We start from the raw sequence: 18,155 nt of genomic DNA on the forward strand, positions 1-18,155 counted from the left end.
CCACAGGCCACGCCCAGCACACTGTGCTGACCAATAAAACCCATCTATTTTCCAGTCAATGTGGAAAAAACAAACAAAAAACTTTTTTTTTAACTGGCAGGAGAACACTTGGGATTTACTGGTCCACAAATTGGGCTGCTGGGCTAACTCAAGGGCAGATTCTTCAGTCACACCCTGTGATCTCTCTAGTCTTTAAAGTTTAACTGCTCACCATACACAGCAACACAAATACAGACCAGCTGTTTTTTTATTTATTACAGGCACCTGCCCAATTTCAGATCGCAATTTGGGTTACAACAGATCCCGGAAAACAACGGCTTTATGAAGTGTTTCATGGGCTGAGTACTTCAGCCAGAGACATGGGAGAGGAACGCAAGCCTGGAGACAGAAGATCTGGGAAGAAACCAAACCTGCAATAAAGCATTTATAACAAAAGAATGCAATTTAATTGATCATAGGAGCAAACGTATTGACGTAAGCTGTGAGAACTGACCTTGCCCTTAGTCTTAAGAGCTCGGAGATATGTATCACATGGAAGCCGTTGAGAGGTTCTGAGAGCTTGATGATGCGCGGGTCAAAGGTCAAATGACAAAGGCGGTCAGAGTTCAGTCACAGATTCCACAGACGACAAAGATTCAGTTTACTTTCATTTGGCCATGGGATATCGCTCTGCTTTTTTAAATTTATTATTATTATTTATTAGGACAAAGAAATATACACAGCAACCCACTTGGTACAAGTTACATTTTCTTGAAATTTTGGGAAATAAATAGCTCATCTTTAACACAGAAACACAAAGTACCAAAAAAATAAGACATTACAGGTACCAGGTGTAGATCAATTTGCCATATTTAAATATAACAAAAATGTATAACATTAAACAAAAACAAATGCCAAAAAATGCTAATACGCCTCAAAGATACGGCCTGATTTGATTTTTAAAAAAAATATTAAGAATTATTATAGCAAAGAGGATGTATAAAAAGAATTTGTCTTTCCCTTAAGGCACAGCTCTTTCAATGGCCCTGCATGAAACTGCTGAAGTCATGTGATTCAATATAATCAAAGTCCGAAACTATATACACACACATACAGTACTGCATAGACTTTCCCCAGCAATCCGTTTACATCTTTCCCTTCTTTCTTCATTGGGTTTCAAGTCAAGTAATGATAAGTCAGTGTGACCATACATGTGAGATTCCTTAGATTAGCGTACCAGGTTAAGATTAATCTGTGCGTTATGTCTGTCTTTGAGGCCACACAATGAGAAGCCATAACAGACGCATGAGAGGACTAGCAGCGCTGACATTTCCCTGTACGCTCTATTTCCTCTCCATAAAGGAAGCCACACTATTAAAACAAAAGAGAATCCTTGACTTCTCATAGAACTTCCTTTTTTTCCATCCAATCCCGGCCTGTCGTTCACCTCAAAGACAACAGGGGGCGCTGTGTTCAGAGGCCGGTGGTGTCTCCGTACTGTTTGTTCCATTGCGCATACATGCCGAGAGTCTGTGGGCTCACGCTACGCTTGATCTTCTTCAGAGACTCCACAAAGTCTGAGAGCTTTATGTTCCGTACCTACCGAGGACAAGAAAACATATCAGCCATTAACAGCCACCAAAAGAGCCATTAGTATTCATACGCGAATGGTTCAGATACAGCACTCTTGATGTATATTACCCCTCTATTAAAAAGAATGTACACATTGTGGAAAATGAGAGGTGACAGCTTTTCTCTGTCCATCAAACCAGATCAAACTATTTTATTCTCTTTACCACGGAAACTACAGAACCAAGATAAAATGGACATCCCACCAGATTGGGTGAAGTGACATACGCTTACCTCATTGGCTGCCATGTTCTTTACTTGTTCTGGTCGGAGCTCTGGGGGGAAATTAAAAAGGCATTATCATGGGGAGACAACTTTCTTTTGTTTTCAAAATGGAGGAAAAATCCAGCATAGTGGAGTTTTCGAGTCTAACAGACACGTTTCTTATGTGTGACTTATGGGCATTTGTTCCGTGTTGCTTGGTCAATCAGGTCCAGTGTAACAACCTTTCAAAATTGAAAGTTGTAAAACTGTGCTTCGCTGCAGTGCTATAGCGCCACCATGTGGTCAACAAAGTTTGCCATTTTTCCCTGAACCCCTACAAGTTTTGTCATTTCACTCATTATGTCCACAAGCGGCCATGAAACTACAATGATGCCATATTAGGATGTGTAGTTTATGTAAAGAAACAACAGACAAAAAGGTTTATTTCTATCCAAAATCTAAAATGAACAATTGATGAAAAACTTCATGCAAATACATTTGCTCTTTTTCCTCTTTCAAGGGTCTCTGGTTTGTGCAAAAGTTTGCACTGAAACTGCTTTGCACTTAAATGAAGCTTTTACAATTAGCTGCTTAACTGATTTTTTAAAAAGATACAAACGATGCAGCCCTTGAAGCCAAAGTCTGAAAGTCACAGGACCAAAACACGGAAGAAATGAAATAAAATACAGCAAATGTCTCTATGCACAGCAAACTCCAGCCTCGCTCTTCTCTCCCGAGCACCTCACCTCTGATTGGCCCCAGAGCGGCGTCTTTAGCCAATGAAGTCAGGTCGCTTCCCGAATACCCCTCTGTCAGTCTGAAAAAAATAATATCACAGAATCACCCAAAGTTACTCAGATCAGGGGCATTCTGTTTGAGACTGGACTAGGCTTCAGCCCTTCAGGAAATCTAGCGTGATACCCGCAGCGAGGCTTACTGTGGAAATCAACAAGTTCAGTAATGCCTACACATCCAGTCACAAAACTTGTCTTAAATTAGTCTTACTTTTGTTCTTAAAACTGTTCCTACGAAAAAACCATATGAGATTCATGACACATGAGCAGACCTTCGTTTCTGTGCATATCCCAGGTGTACGAGATCGTGAATGCTGGCTGTTTGTAAATTTTATGCGCAATACTGTTCATGTGATTAGCACAAGGAAACAGTCATGAACACATACGGATTCCTACACGCCGTTTACAATCAAATATGATCGTACGCATGTTTCGTGAATGAGGCCCAATGAGTCTTCCGAAGCTACGACTCCATGTTGAGAAACTCACTTGGCCAGGTGGGCCAGATCCTTCTGGCTCAGAGGATTCCCGTGCTTCCCCAGGAGGTTCTTCAGCAGACTGAAGCGGGTCTGAAAACAAACGTAACGCGTCTTTCGTTTTTCTCTGAGAGCACGTTCGCATTTTGACAAGTTTTACCGCTATTCTACACGGCACACTGAGACGTTAACCGATGAGCGTGTCCAGGGATATCTCTGAGCTGAAGACAAATTTTGCGGTATGACTACATCACTGCTGTGGTATGGCGTCAGAGCGCACGCGCACAGGGGAAAGCAGGCCAGAATGTGACGTACGCACCTCTTCCGACGGCAGAGTCACGTACACCCTTTTTGCGAATCGCCTGCAGAGGGGACAAGTCATCGCACATGTGATTCGGACAGAACTGACCAACCCCAGCCTGAGTCCTCATAATTTTATAATCAAGCAGAGCCGAACATCGCCCTCAGGTGGAATAAGAGTTAACAGCTGCCCGGCCAGGAGAGCAAGTGTTGCCTGCTGGCAGTGGGACGGGTGAGCACACAGGTGATACGCTACCTGAGCACGGCTTCGTCCAGCTCCTGCGGCCTGTTGGTGGCGCCCATCACCAGCACCCTGTCGTCTCCTCCTGACTGCACCTGCCAATGAGGGACCGCCGTTACCCAGAGCGTACATTACAGCAGTAAACTTGTCTTGTCACAGGCAAACACAAGCACACACGCACACCGACACCGCTAACCGTCACCCACACACGGCAATCTTACCCCATCAAACTCCACCAGGAATTCTGTTTTCAGCCTCCTCGTGGAGTCATGCTCCCCCTCCCTCCTCTCACAGAGAAGACTGTCGACTTCGTCTGATGGGTTCAGGGGTCAGGGGTCGGGAGTGCAGGGGGGAGGAGAAGAAGAATCGCCTCATCAGAGTGCTGCATGCATTTAGACAGCCGCAACACCAGAGGTCGACAGAGAGAAAAGGCCAAAAGTCTTACCTATGAAGATTACAGAGGGCTGCAGCTCTCTGGCCACAGAGAACAAGGCCCGCACCAGCTTCTCCCCCTCACCCACCTGGGGGGCAGAGGAAACTCAGGGGGAGCAACACCAACAGCAACAGGAGAAATGGCGTAGCCAGCTACCATGTGACTACAATTACTTACTGAGCCAAACCAATTGTGGCTGCTAAGAAAGAGCAGCAACACCCAAAGAATCTCTCTCCCATCTCTAGGGAAGGTCATTAGCTTAAGATGTTACTTACATACTTAGAGGTCAAGGTGGCAGCGCTGATGTTAAAAAATGTAGCATTGGATTCCATGGCCACAGCTTTGGCCTGTTCGAGAAAGAAAAAATATCAACATTAAAAAGATGCTTGTGTAAGCACTACAGCTACACGTGTCCACGAGTCCAAATCAGCCTTCCTTAGGCTTTTTCTTTAAGCTGCACTTCAAGCTTGGTCTCATCGGCAGGAAAAGCATGCAGCCGTTACGGGCCTCATCTCCAGGTGTGACATGAGAGGGTTTCAGCTCTGAGGCACTTTGAGGAAATAAGACTGTTCCTGTTCCTCAGCTCAGTGTGGCTACGGGCTCTTTTAAAGAGTAACATTAGCGAGGTGGCGGCGGCAGTGCCAGGTCGTGGGGGAGCGCTGGGTGTCCATCATCTATCCTGACGGTGAACTCTACCAGTGGACTCAGCTCCTAGGTGGACTCTACACGTGACTCAGCTCTACGTGTGGAACTCTATTAGCGTGACTCAGCTCCTGATGTGGAACTCTACCAGTGTGACTCAGCTCCTGACGTGGAACTCTACCAGTGTGACTCAGCTCCTGACGTGTGGAACTCTACCAGTGTGACTCAGCTCCTGAGTGTGGAACTCTACCAGTGTGACTCAGCTCTGACGGTGGAACTCTATCAGTGACTCAGCTCCTGACTGTGAACTCTACCAGTGTGACTCAGCTTCTGACGTGTGGAACTCTACCAGTGTGACTCAGCTCTGACTGTGGAACTCTACCAGTGTGACTCAGCTCCTGACATGAACTCTACCAGTGTGACTCAGCTCCTGACGTGTGGAACTCTACCAGTGTGACTCAGCTCCTGACATGTGGAACTCTACCAGTGCGACTCAGCTTCTGACGTGTGGAACTCTACCAGTGTGACTCAGCTCCTGACATGTGGAACTCTACCAGTGTGACTCAGCTCCTGACATGTGGAACTCTACCAGTGTGACTCAGCTCCTGACATGTGGAACTCTACCAGCGCGACTCAGCTTCTGACATGTGGAACTCTACCAGTGTGACTCAGCTCCTGACGGGTGGAACTCTACCAGCGTGACTCAGCTCCTCACGTGTGGAACTCTATTAGCGTGACTCAGCTCCTGATGTGTGGAACTCTACCAGTGTGACTCAGCTCCTGACGGGTGGAACTCTACCAGTGTGACTCAGCTCCTGACGTGTGGAACTCTACCAGTGTGACTCAGCTCCTGACGTGTGGAACTCTACCAGTGTGACTCAGCTCCTGACGTGTGGAACTCTACCAGTGTGACTCAGCTCCTGACGTGTGGAACTCTACCAGTGTGACTCAGCTCCTGACGTGTGGAACTCTACCATGTGACCAGTCTGACTGTGGAACCTACCAGTGTGACTCAGCTCCTGACGTGTGGAACTCTACCAGTGTGACTCAGCTCCTGACGTGTGGAACTCTACCAGTGTGACTCAGCTCCTGACATGTGGAACTCTACCAGTGTGACTCAGCTCCTGACATGTGGAACTCTATTAGCGTGACTCAGCTCCTGACGGGTGGAACTCTACCAGTTTGACTCAGCTCCTGACGTGTGGAACTCTATTAGCGTGACTCAGCTCCCTGCCGCGGTGAGTTCCCGGCGCCCGGCTGTGACTCACCAGCATGGTCTTCCCGTTCCCGGGGGGACCGAAGAGGAGCAGGCCGCGTGCCGGAGCCCTGAGGCCGGTGAACAGCTGCGGAGAAACACCACGTTTACCCCGGTACTTACACAGCGTTTACCACTTCCCCAGCCCCCCAACCCCAGCACAGCTCTGCAGTGACTGACACACTGTACAAACAGTAGGCCCTGTTGACTGTGACTACCCCAGTACTTACACAGCGTTTACCACTCCCCCACCCCCCCAGCCCCAGCACAGCTCTGCAGTGACTGACACACTGTACAAACAGTAGGCCCTGTTGACTGTGACTACCCCGGTACTTACACAGCGTTTACCACTCCCCTAGCCCCAGCACAGCTCTGCAGCGACTGACACACTGTACAAACAGTAGGCCCTGTTGACTGTGACTACCCCAGTACTTTTCCACTGCTTCCCAGCAATACATCTCTGTCTGGTCTGCAGTTCATGTCATTTCATCAAGCTAAAAGCCCAGGGAGTCAGGTCCCCATAAAAGCTACTCTACATGAATCTGTCCTCAATTCATGCATTTTCACCTCTCTGTGATCATTAAATGAGTTGTGTTAAATTGCTGAATTGCCAATCTGCTCTGATACTAGCCCGTTACCTTTTCTACATGTTCCCAATATATTAACATAGGTTTAATTTCAGGTTGATTAATAATGCACTGTAGTTATCTTACGCTTAAATCTCCCTTTAATGATTCAGTTTTGCTGCTTCTCATTTCCTCATGTTGTATAAATTGTCCCAGCAAAGCGCTTTAATAACAGAATCAGAAATGCATCTATTTTTCTCTTTCGTTTGCTTCTGTCTGGATCGCGTCTGACCTCAGGTCTGAGGGCGGGCAGGATGACAATCTCCTGCAGGGCCTGTTTGGCCAGGTCCTGTCCCGCAACGTCCTCGAAGCGCACCATGGCCCCGCTGAGAGAGAGAGAGAGACCGACAGGCCGTCACGCTCACTGGGGCCAGCAGGGGGCGCCGTTTCGACCGGGATGCCGCCCCCCCTCCCCCCTCACCTGTCCACGATCTCGTTCAGGATGAGGCTGGCCAGCTTGCTGTCCACGTTCTTGAAGTTCTTCATGTCCCGGACCCTGGCGCCGGCGGTGGCAGCGGGTCTGCCGTTCCGTCCGTTGCCGGCTTTAGCGGAAACCTGTCGAGAGAACAAATTGGCGTTCGACAGAAAGCGTTTTTAAGAGACACTTTCTCCTCTCTAGATGCTGCTCTGAATCAGACCTGGGTCAAACAGGCATTTGTTTTGGATTCAAATACTTTTCTGTGCTCTGTTGATCTTGCCTGGAGTAGCTGACCCTGCCAATATGACCAGAAGGCGGGGTTTGCACTTTTTGAGACTATTTCAGTGGTTCCAATACACCAGACAAGATAAGTAAAGCATATAGAAGTATCTGAATCCAAAACAAATACGTATTTTACCCAGGTCTGCACTGAATTTTCTGCTGAGTATTTGTGTCCAGCACTGCTGCAGAGTTAAACAGGTGGCGGACTGTATTTGTGAATCAGTTCCCTTTGCTGAATTTGGCCGTTCGCGTTCGGTTCTGTGCGGATGCTACCTTTCCACCGCCGGGGTCCTGGGAGGCCGGCCTGGCAGGGTTGGAGCCCGGTGAGCCCCTGTGTGCGGGGCGGGGGTGTCCAGGCAGGCCGCTCGGGAAGGTCTTGGGTACGGTCTTAGGCCGAGGAGGAGCGTGGCTCGAAGGAGGCTGAGGATCCTTCTTTTTGGGAACCGTTGTTCTGTTGTCTGCCAAGAGCAGGAGAAAAGCAACTGATCTCTGCGCTTCCAGATTCTGATGGACTGCGACTGTGTTTCAGAAGAGGAGTAGGCCAGGTATAATCACGCTCGCTATCTTCCACAACACAACAGAGGACGTCTGTTTTTCTCTCTTTCTATCCCTCAGACCTCAGCTGCACAGAAATGTTTCTGCACGTGGAGCACAACATCGATCTCCAAATCGATCCAGATTGTTGTTCTAGCGCCTGGAGACAGCGTGACCGACCAGAACGATCTGCGTCACGGACTGAACAGGCAGAGCAAACAGATCAATCCCTGAAACCCGAATCACGAGTCTCACATGAACACTGCACGTCATTCAATACACTGTCAATTTTTTTTTACAGCAAACATATACAATGAATTATACACTTGTTATACGTATCCTCCAATGAATTATCATCTAGCACAAACATTAGACTAACCTTAGACTAAAAATGAGTGAAAACACCTCTAGTGTTGGAATGTCAGGAATAATATATTCTTTTTTATTATCTCTCTGCTTCTGTCTGCTGATAGACTTGCATTGAGTATTGATAATCACTGCAGCACCATTTCTCACAAGAGCCTCTCCTACAACTCATCTCCACCTTCAAACTGTGATACCTCTGTGTCAGACGCATGACAGTGAGCAATATCTTTCTCAATCACACACACACACACACACACACTGTTCAGAGCCATTGGGCAGCACTGTACTGTACCACGGGCACATTATTAACCCTTTAAGACGTAAGATCACAAATACGTGTTTAGAATGTTAACTGAACATTCAATTCTGTATTCAATTCTGCGCTAAATAGAAATAGAACTAAATAGAAACTATTAACATGTATAAATTCCCTGTACAGTCATTTCAAATGCCATCAAAACAGTCTTGGGAATGTTATTTTTAACACTATTAACATCAATCTCAATTCCTCACAGTGAACTTATATGGTTGTCACTACACTGAAGAGTATAAATTAGGCTCTTTGAGAGAAGGTTTGAATCTTAAGCCATCTGCCCAGTGGTGAGTACATGCTGTCTGAAGTACAGCAGACATATACAGGGCTGTAGCAGTTGTCAAAGATTTGTGCTGATACACCTTGATGGAGAGCAGGCTGATGTTAACGTTAGGGCTGATCAATTCCACTTCCTGTGTTTTGGGAATTTCAGCATGCGAACATTTCACTTAAAAGTTTTTTGTGATGAATATATTTACAGTATATGGCTCATCGGGTGCTTTTCCAACATGACCTGTGCGTTAATCCAGGTTTGCCCTAACGCTATACAGCCGTAATGCTCAGCAACATAATCAATGCAAGGAACTTATTGGTCTAGCGAATATGGCCTAAAGAAATTAATGCAACTGTTTGTGGACAGTCGGTGGCTAAGTAGTTACTTTCCTGTTTAATTAAAAAAGAACAAAAGATGGGACGACAAGAGGCATTACATATGCTCTTTCTCTCTTCCTATTTCATTCTTAACCTCTCTATTTCTCCCTCTTGCCATCTCACTCTCAGCTTCTCTCTTTCTTCTTACCTCTATTTCTCACTCTCTTTCTAGCCTTTTCACCATTTTTTTCTTTCTCACTCTATTTCCTTCCTTGCTTTCTTAATTTCAGTTTCTCTTTTTCTCTTTCTTGCATACTTTTACCTGTATCTTGCTCTCAGGACCTCCCTTTCTTACAATCTTTCTTTCTGTTTCTCTTTCTTACACTCACTTCATCTCTCTAAATCACAGGAGCGCGGGGCCAGAAAGCGGGGCCAGGGCGTTTTGGGCCCTTCTGATCCCCGGGTCCCAGGTACCCACCTGGAGGCAGGACAGCGCTGGGGGGCAGGTTTTCCACACTGCCGTCTCCCAGACCCGAACCCGACAGCTTAGCTGCGGAGTTAACCAGACAACGGAACAAAGCTGAAGAAATGAAGAAGGCACAAACACTGAGAGTGTAAGAGTGACACTGAGAGTGCAAGAGTGAGGTGAAACGCAGGCAGAACGGGCAGCAGATCTGTCAGAGAGACAGATGCACGAACAGTGCTTGGGTCATGTGACTGAGGCGGGGAGCGCAGTTTTCATCAGATACACAAGAGCAGGAGATGCAGTGTGTTAGCAGGACTACACACACGCATACATACGCGCACACACACACGTACACGTACGCACAAACTCACAAACATGCATGCACACATTCACACACACAAACATGCAGTGATCTAAAGCACAATAATGTCAAACTAGAATGTAAGTCTAAACCTGCAGTACACCTGGAAATGATCTCCTGGAGTAGCTTCTGCCACAATCAAGTGCATTTTCATCAGCTTTCTGTACGTGAGTTTGGCGTCAGGCAGCTTTTCTCTAGTGACTGAGCTAAACCCATCTTTCCCTCTTCAGATCTCATACTGGGTCTCACAAAACTGAGAAGAAACCACTGATCACACTGATTTCACTCTAAATACGATATGTTCACAGTTTAAAACCCTGCCGTCCGTGACAGGTGGTTCCCCGACAGAAAAACATTCATAACTGACAAGAGAACTTCACAGGTACTGCGAGCGCCGCGAATGTAACTGAGAAAAATGTCTGACAGGAATAATCGAGCCCAGCAGGACGCTAGTGAAGGAGGCACATTAACTTCAGCACAGCTTTCACCCAGCGTACGCTAGCACGCTAGCCCGGCTCACCCAACAGCTGCAGCCGATCTGTGGCCATCTTCAGGTTGGTGGCCATCTTGGCCTGGAGCCGTTTGGCCCTTTCTTGCTGCTCTCCTGTGAAAACACACCAGCATTAACAGCCTGCTACAGGCTTACAAAGAGCTCCAACTAGAGAAGAAGAGGGATGGGTAAAGACCTAGTGAAGAAGACTTCAAAACAAGGGAGAACCGGGGGTCAGTTGGCCAACAGGAAGAATCATAACCGTCTGAATACGAATCATGAAGGAAATTAGGAGAGCACTGGAACAGTGTATAGGCATTACAGTGCGCAGTTCACCTTGTCCTGTGATTGGAATGGCAATGCCCTTCTCCAGCTCTGCAATGCCCTTCTGGTACCACTGGACTGCCTTCTCCTTGTGGCCTGGATGCAAAAGATCAGCAAATCAGTGACATGAATCCATTCATGAATGAATCAATGAATCAGCAAATCAGTGACTGAATGAATGAATGCCTCGCTCACTAACATTCTTAGAATGTTACCTTAGAACTGGCATCCACAACAATATTAAACAGTAATAAACAGCAATAAACAAGAATAAATTAAAAAATGCTAATTATAAAAGCAGCAACAGATTATTAATTACATAATTTGCCTCATATTATCCATAACAATCTAATAAGGTATTTACCAATTAAATTCCCAAGGGCAGAAAATAAGATTTCCTCATCATTAAACAGGAAAACAGTAGCTTATTTTCACTCAAACACCCTCACCCAGCCTACTTGCAGTTTTGGAGCTAGAAAACTATCTGGTGCTTTCACTTTAAGAAACAGTGCATGTGGATTACGGTTATCCTAAACCAAAATTTCATGATGAAGGTTTAGCATGGCAGCTTTGCTCACACAAATCAGAAACGCAGACGCACGCTGCTCCAACCCTAATTATAGGCTAACCAGCTGGCATGGCGGCCCATTGGAAACCAGATACCTAGAAAATAAACTTCATCTGCTCAGTCATTTAAGGGATTCCAACCAGGCATGCGTTGTGCAAAACCGTTAAATCTCCTTCAAGTTCAGCTCCTGAGCTCTGACGCTCTTGCTATTATAGCCAGTCCATTCAGTCTCTCCTGCCCTATGCTGCTTGTCAGGTAGTTCCTGATTAATTTAAATTTGGAAAAACGAGCACTCCGCTGTTGCGACTGTGACAGGCAATGTCACAAGCAGTGCAGTAGACTGTGTCTGAGCTGGACTGTGTCTGACCGGACTGTGCCTGAGCTGGCCTGTGTCGGCCCGGACTGTGTCTGAGCTGGACTGTGCCTAGGCCAGTTTCTGCCTGAGCCGGACTGTGCCTGAGCCGGTCTGTGCCTGAGCCGGTCTGTGTCTGAGCCGGTCTGTGCTGGACTGTGCCTGAGCCGGTCTGTGTCTGAGCTGGTCTGTGCCTAAGCTGGACTGTGCCTGAGCCGGACTGTGCCTGAGCCGGACTGTGCCTGAGCTGGAATGTACCTGACCGGACTGTGCCTGAGCCAGTCTGTGTCTGAGCCGGACTGTGCCTGAGCCGGTCTGTGTCTGAGCCGGTCTGTGTCTGAGCCGGACTGTGCCTGAGCCAGTCTGTGTCTGAGCCGGTCTGTGCCTGAGCCGGTCTGTGCCTAAGCTGGACTGTGCCTGAGCCGGACTGTGCCTGAGCCGGACTGTGTCTGATCGGAGCGTGCCTCAGCTGGACTGTGCCTGAGCCAGTCTGTGTCTGAGCCGGACTGTGCCTAAGCTGGACTGTGCCTGAGCTGGACTGTGCCTGAGCCGGACTGTGCCTGAGCCAGTCTGTGTCTGAGCTGGACAGTGCCTGAGTGGGGTCTGGAAGTGGGGTTCACACATGTCCGCCGCTGATGCAGAATTCTGGCTGACAAATTCTTATTGGTGAATCTTCTACTGCACCACAGAGCAAATGCAGCTCCTTTTGTCTCTAAATGAACCAACCTCTTGAAATATTACTGTAATCTTGCACCCTCCTAAATTATTTTTCTTCTTAAAATGTACACTTTCTCTCTGGCAGCAAGGTTGCTGTTCAGCCTTGTCCATTTTACAGCTGTCCTGAATTACTCTTCTTTCATTCTTTCATCGGACCTGTGATTATAGGCTTAACATGTTCAAAAAGCAGTTGGAATCACGCTGAGTGCGAAAGATGGAGGGAGAGGGCACAGGAGCACAGCTGTGAGAGCTAAACCCAGCTGCTTTCATCTCCAAGGGTCCCCATGAGACAGAGGAGGAGCCCGTCCAGTGCTACTAATATTTAATCAAACTCCAGCTACCGCACTGTCTGTACAGGGAAAATTCAAGTCACTGCGGGAGATTATTATTGAAAAATTCTAACAATGCCAACGAGATCAAGAAATATAGGCTAATAAAGACAATAGATTATTATTGACTATTTTAAGCAGTTTACTTCCCCAAGGAGCACGTGGGGTATATTGCAAAACTCTCCCTGATATGACGGGCCTCGTTATGATTAACCGTTTCGTACAGTTAACTGTACGGAAGCAAAATTAGCTTCCGAGATTTTACTGCTCATAGTAAAATGAAACCAAGGGATGAAATACACAAGCACTTGGCGTCCTTATTGATATCATTCAGCAATTTGGAATTTCACGGTGAGAAGTGACTTGATATCAGTTGAAGATAGAATGCCCTTTCAGGCCTGTGTTTAGCTATGTTAAATAGCGGTCATTTATACAGCGGAGCTATGTACCATATATTTTACATGGCATGCATGCACGTCGTACAACAAAACAGCTGTTCTGCGCCTTTTGAAGGTGGGAAATACATAGCGTCAACGTTCTTAGATTACCTTTGTCATCTTCGTCAATCCTAAAGGCCACTGATATGTACTCGAATGCCTGTTTGTGATGGTTCCTGATGCGCTCGCCGTTGTCGTCGTAATCTTTATCGGCCGAGTCCGCGGCTCTTTTGACTTTGGCCGCCATGACTCGGAAAAGCTGCTCACGCACCCAAGCTAACAGAATTCTCAAATATAAGGTGAAACCTCGGCACAACACGAACACGGCAAGTAACAGTGGATTCAGGAAGCAGTAGTACAAATTCCAGTTGTGTTGTGACACCTGATCGGGAACGTCACACGTAATGGGACCAGCTGAAGCTTTCGTTTTTCTGTTTCTTCCGTTTGCAGAACTCATTCACTTGCTTTACCGTCGAATCCATAACATGGCTAGCAAGCCAGCTTGTTGATCTGTGATACAGTACGTATTTCACTACGCCTAAATTACCTAAATTACCAATTTAATCAGCTAGGTAGCTAACCGGTAGACGAACACATTGACAGCTACAAGGGGCGGTATCTTTGCGTGGATCACAAAATAAAAATGGAGGGTGACAGTTTGACCACGCATGCGTAGTGTTGGGGCTTCTCGCCCAGATGTTGAACGTTTTCCTAGCCAGTTGTTCTTTAAGCAAAGGCCCACCGTAATAGCGTTTCATTAATCTCTTTTAAATACGTACGTGACATGTGGATAGCAATCTAACAAAATAAACAAATACATAATTTGTAATATCAATTGTCTGTAAATGCATGTTTGTTCGTTTACATTGCCGTCTCACTCTACAAGGAACTTTCCTATACAAACATTAAGAAGCACAGGACACTTTAAACAACGTACCACATTAGGGTGGAATCAAGGTGGAATAGATTACTTTCCACATTGGAGATTAATAATCTTAATTATGCTTTCTATGAACAGGAGGATCGCGATGGTGAATCATATTTTTAAAAACGGGCAATTTTACATTTCTTTTGAATCAGGAAATCTCACTGTGGTGAGAATACGGAAATGTTTTGCAAGAGAAACCTGTGAGGAATGCAACGGTATTACAGGGGGTATGGGGGTTCTGGTGGTGTTGGAGGTAGTGACTGCGGACCTGTTTGCCTCTGCTCTCCCATTGAGATATAGAATCTGTTTTAGAGGAATGCATGCATTTATTAAACAAACTGGATTATGGTGCATGATACAGTCCTCATCCAGTTAGGATCAAAGGGGTTCATAAACCTAATTAATAGGACAGAATGTAATAGTATGGAGAGCATATGTATTATTATGTTATTTCTGTTGGCACCCAGTCAGAAGGGGAGCAAAGGGATGCATTTACTTGCTATGTCTTGTAAGCAATCCTGCAGAGCAGGCCGTCCAAAATGGACCCACAGCAAATAATAAATAAATAAATAAATAAATAAATAAATAAATAAATAAATAACAGTCAAGAATATATTGCTTCCATATTCCATACATTACACAGTTAGACAATTACACTTAGATTTTTTTAAAGCCTGATTTACACATCAGTTGTAATATTTAGATCACTGTATAATATTTATTTAATATTTATACTGTGCTAAATAAGTAGGTCTGATTTAGATCCATGATGCAGTGAGATCATGATTTAGACTTCCAAGGTCAATTGCAATGAGCTTCAGTGGAGTTTCAACAGCAGATTTAAACCTTTAGACCACATCACTGTATTATTACTGGAACATCTACCCAAATCTGTGAAATAAGGATTAGTTGTTCCAGTTGTAATACAGTTATGTGATCTGGGGGTTTAAACCTGAGATTTAAACTCGAGGTAAGCACACTGCAATTTACACCCAAATACCAGTGTGTTCCAACTACGGAACTGAAGACTTGCACAATCAGTAGTGATCTAGCCTTTTGTGCTTCTATAGTACCCATACCTTAATGGAGTTTGCAACTTGCATTTAAATAACTACAGATGATGTAAATACATCCCAAAAAGTACAATGGATTTTTTTCTCTTTTTTTTTTTTTAAATTAAATGAGATGCACAGGTCTTACACTTATTCTTACAACTATTTCACAAGAAATCCATACACAATATACCAGATCGCCAGGGGGAACTAGAACCAAAAACATATTTTAATAAATACAAAAATAAATCATAAAAAGATTTCATATGTAATACATCCATTTAGGCTACAGTCTTTATAGCCTTCTTATTAGTGCACGATTGGGATGGCAGGTATACCTCGGTGGGGCATGGTCCATACTTGTACAGAACCGAGAGTTCTGCACTTAGCAGTGTTTCCTGAAAACGTAAGTTCGAAAGACCACGTTCTGTTCAGATGATAAGATGAAAAAGCAGAGGGCCAAGTTACATTAAATATTTTACGAAACATTTGCGATCATTGCATTGGAATGCACCTTATTTAATTTGTCTGAACTAAGATAGCCAATGTTGTTTGTTGTAACTTGTTCTCATTTTAATATCAATAATTTTAACGGCAGGCTTTGATTTTTCGATTTGTAATTAATGACGTATAGACAGTGCTTTGTATGTGCGAGTAACTTGGCATTTTTGCACGTTCACAACGTGTTGTTGTTGAGCTTTTACATACTGTTCAGATATTTTAAGGAAGATGCTTTCATTCTTTGAACAATATGAAATTTGAAGCTATGAAATACATACTTCCGGTTCGAGCGACTAACCAATTAGATAGCTCTAACAGTTTACAATGTTGCAATTGGTTGGTTGGGTTTTCGTACAGCGCTAAAAGTCCATATCAAAGAGCCATGGCGGACGGTATGTAAAAACATGTATAACTTGGGGATCTGACTTATGTTTTCACGTGTAAAAACGACTTTGAGCTTAGACACATTTTATTAAATATCGTAATATAGAACATCGAAAGCATTTTATTTACTTGTTTTGTGTCGTACTGATTGTAATGACGTGTATTGTCTATTGTCTGTGGGTGTCTCTTGGCTTTGCTTTTGAATGAATGAAACACCAAATACTGGCTAGTTCGTTAAGTGGCTCATGCAATTTGTCCAGCGAACACATAGCTTGTTAGTTCTTTACATTTAGCTGCCCTACTAACAATTATAGGAATGAGCATTAAACATTTCAGAATGCATCCTCTTTGTTGCCACAATCACTCGTCTCCGTTTAGCTAACGCTAGCCCCAACTGGGTACATATTTAAATCAACGTTACAGTAACGATAGTCTACTTTTACTCCCATTTACGGCACTGATAACACATTTCTAGACAACGAGACAGATGGACTAACTAGCAACATGGACAGATTACATAAAATACTCATTATTCTGTAGAAAAAGAAGCCCGCCAACCTGCGACATTAATTTTCCTATAGAACAATAATAATCATCACAAGCTAGTAATACTATGATAGGGCGTCTATAGACCTACTTCATGTTTACTAACATCAGTTGTAACCAGGTTATTTATGTATCTGTTGCCATGCATTTTCTTTATTCTTGGTAGCTAATTGACGTTTATTTTACTTTGATGAACGATCTATCCCTTTTAATTGTAGATCACACCGATGCAGAGCAAGGCGTGGAGGGGCACACACCAGTAAGTTTAAAATGTTAGCCAGCAAGCAAGTGCTACCGCCTTCTCCTTGGCTTGCAGTTTGTAGCTGTTACAACGATAATCATATTTAGTTTTTCATCAAAGGTTGAACATCAACATCAGCACGCAGACTATGGTCTCGGTGAAAATGTCCAGGTAATTACCCCTGCCTCGGCAGTGACAGTAATAAAAAAGTGAAATAGTTAAGGTTGTGTTCACATTGGTTCCTTCCCCTGTCGCTTCAGAGAACTGTGGAAAACGAAAAAACCAACACAGACAAGGCTTCCAAACAAAAGGTGGACCTACAGTCGCTTCCCACACGTGCATATTTAGACCAGACGGTGGTGCCAATCCTTCTACAGTCTCTCTCGGTTCTTGCCAAGGAAAGGTATTTACAACTGGTCTTGACTCCTACTTGACTACAATAATCTAGTTCTTCCACGTTGTTCTGTTGCAGTTGATATGGTTGGATAACATTTTAATTAAATGTGTACACTATTTTCTTGTAGACCGCAAAATCCTATCGAGTTTTTAGCTGCGCATCTTCTCAAGAACAAGTCACAATATGAAGATCGAAATTAGCATCAGAGGAGCCGGGGCACACACAACTAAGAGGCTGTATTATGACATTTTCTTTTTAATTGCATTTCTGTGTTGCACTGATATTTGTTGTGTTTTCTTAAAGTTGTTTCTGTTGAAGATTTTTTTTCCAGCTTTTTGTTTTGTCAGCTTAATATTGGATCATCCAGATGCGTACATTTAAGGGAACTGTATTGCTGAGAAAATGTCAATTTAATTTACAACGATTTTCAAATGCAGCTGGTATAATGCGTCCTCGTGTATTTCCATTGCATCACACGATTTAACTTAATTTACTCATACATTGACTAACAGCGCGGATTCTGGATGTGTATGTGGGTATATGGGTTTCCACGCAAGACACGTAGCCCAGGGACTACAGATGAAAATAAGCCTCGCTGGCTAACTCTGGAATGTTTACAGAAATGCTGTTGGTGTGCATTGTCCCTGTCAAATAAACTAAGGAATTAAAATCAACTTTAAAAATATACACGGTTTACATACGGTACAGCCCATAAGTATGTGGACAGTGACACACTTTTTGTTGTTTTGTCTCTGTACTCCAGCACATCGGATTTGAAATAAAACAAATGAATTTGAGGGAAAAGTTCAGACCGTCATCTCTAATTTGAGGGTGTTTACCTTTATTTATACGTATTCTCCCGATAGTGAGCAAAAGTTTTTTTAAGTATTTTGTTTTTGTTTTGAAAGTTTTTTAAACCGTTAAATCCCATATCAACATAATTTTGATGGAACACTTAAAGCTCAACAGGACCAAATAT

The 18,155-nt window shown here is 44.4% G+C and overlaps 2 protein-coding genes and 1 long non-coding RNA gene across 4 annotated transcripts; 1 reads left to right on the plus strand and 2 right to left on the minus strand.

The window, feature by feature from the left end:
* Positions 1 to 423: 423 nt before the first annotated feature.
* Positions 424 to 13,771, minus strand: LOC135244681 (spastin-like). 2 transcript variants are annotated; one of them, XM_064317167.1, is made up of 17 exons: positions 13,239 to 13,771; positions 10,737 to 10,820; positions 10,431 to 10,514; positions 9,562 to 9,633; positions 7,553 to 7,737; positions 7,001 to 7,134; positions 6,812 to 6,905; positions 5,967 to 6,041; positions 4,332 to 4,403; positions 4,069 to 4,144; positions 3,845 to 3,936; positions 3,639 to 3,718; positions 3,402 to 3,444; positions 3,096 to 3,175; positions 2,559 to 2,629; positions 1,843 to 1,883; positions 424 to 1,578 (listed from the first exon to the last, which is right to left on the minus strand). In XM_064317167.1, exons 1-17 carry the CDS (start codon positions 13,582 to 13,584, stop codon positions 1,453 to 1,455), a joined length of 1,755 nt encoding a protein of 584 aa, XP_064173237.1. In that variant the 5' UTR covers positions 13,585 to 13,771; the 3' UTR covers positions 424 to 1,452. The 2 variants fall into 2 exon arrangements, with proteins under 2 accessions (XP_064173237.1, XP_064173238.1); XM_064317168.1 differs by lacking the exon at positions 9,562 to 9,633.
* Positions 8,654 to 9,555, minus strand: LOC135244682 (uncharacterized). The gene is made up of 2 exons (XR_010327032.1): positions 9,426 to 9,555; positions 8,654 to 9,354 (listed from the first exon to the last, which is right to left on the minus strand). It is a non-coding gene; the product is annotated as an uncharacterized LOC135244682 (long non-coding RNA).
* A 2,131-nt stretch (positions 13,772 to 15,902) lies between the features above and the next one.
* On the plus strand, positions 15,903 to 17,850 carry LOC135244733 (protein dpy-30 homolog). Its single transcript, XM_064317247.1, has 5 exons — positions 15,903 to 16,000; positions 16,757 to 16,797; positions 16,900 to 16,950; positions 17,040 to 17,182; positions 17,304 to 17,850. Exons 1-5 carry the CDS (start codon positions 15,991 to 15,993, stop codon positions 17,374 to 17,376), a joined length of 318 nt encoding a protein of 105 aa, XP_064173317.1. The 5' UTR covers positions 15,903 to 15,990; the 3' UTR covers positions 17,377 to 17,850.
* The last annotated feature ends 305 nt before the right edge of the window (positions 17,851 to 18,155 follow it).

The sequence above is a fragment of the Anguilla rostrata genome, chromosome 18 (genome assembly GCF_018555375.3).
Source record: "Anguilla rostrata isolate EN2019 chromosome 18, ASM1855537v3, whole genome shotgun sequence".
NCBI lineage: Eukaryota > Metazoa > Chordata > Actinopteri > Anguilliformes > Anguillidae > Anguilla > Anguilla rostrata.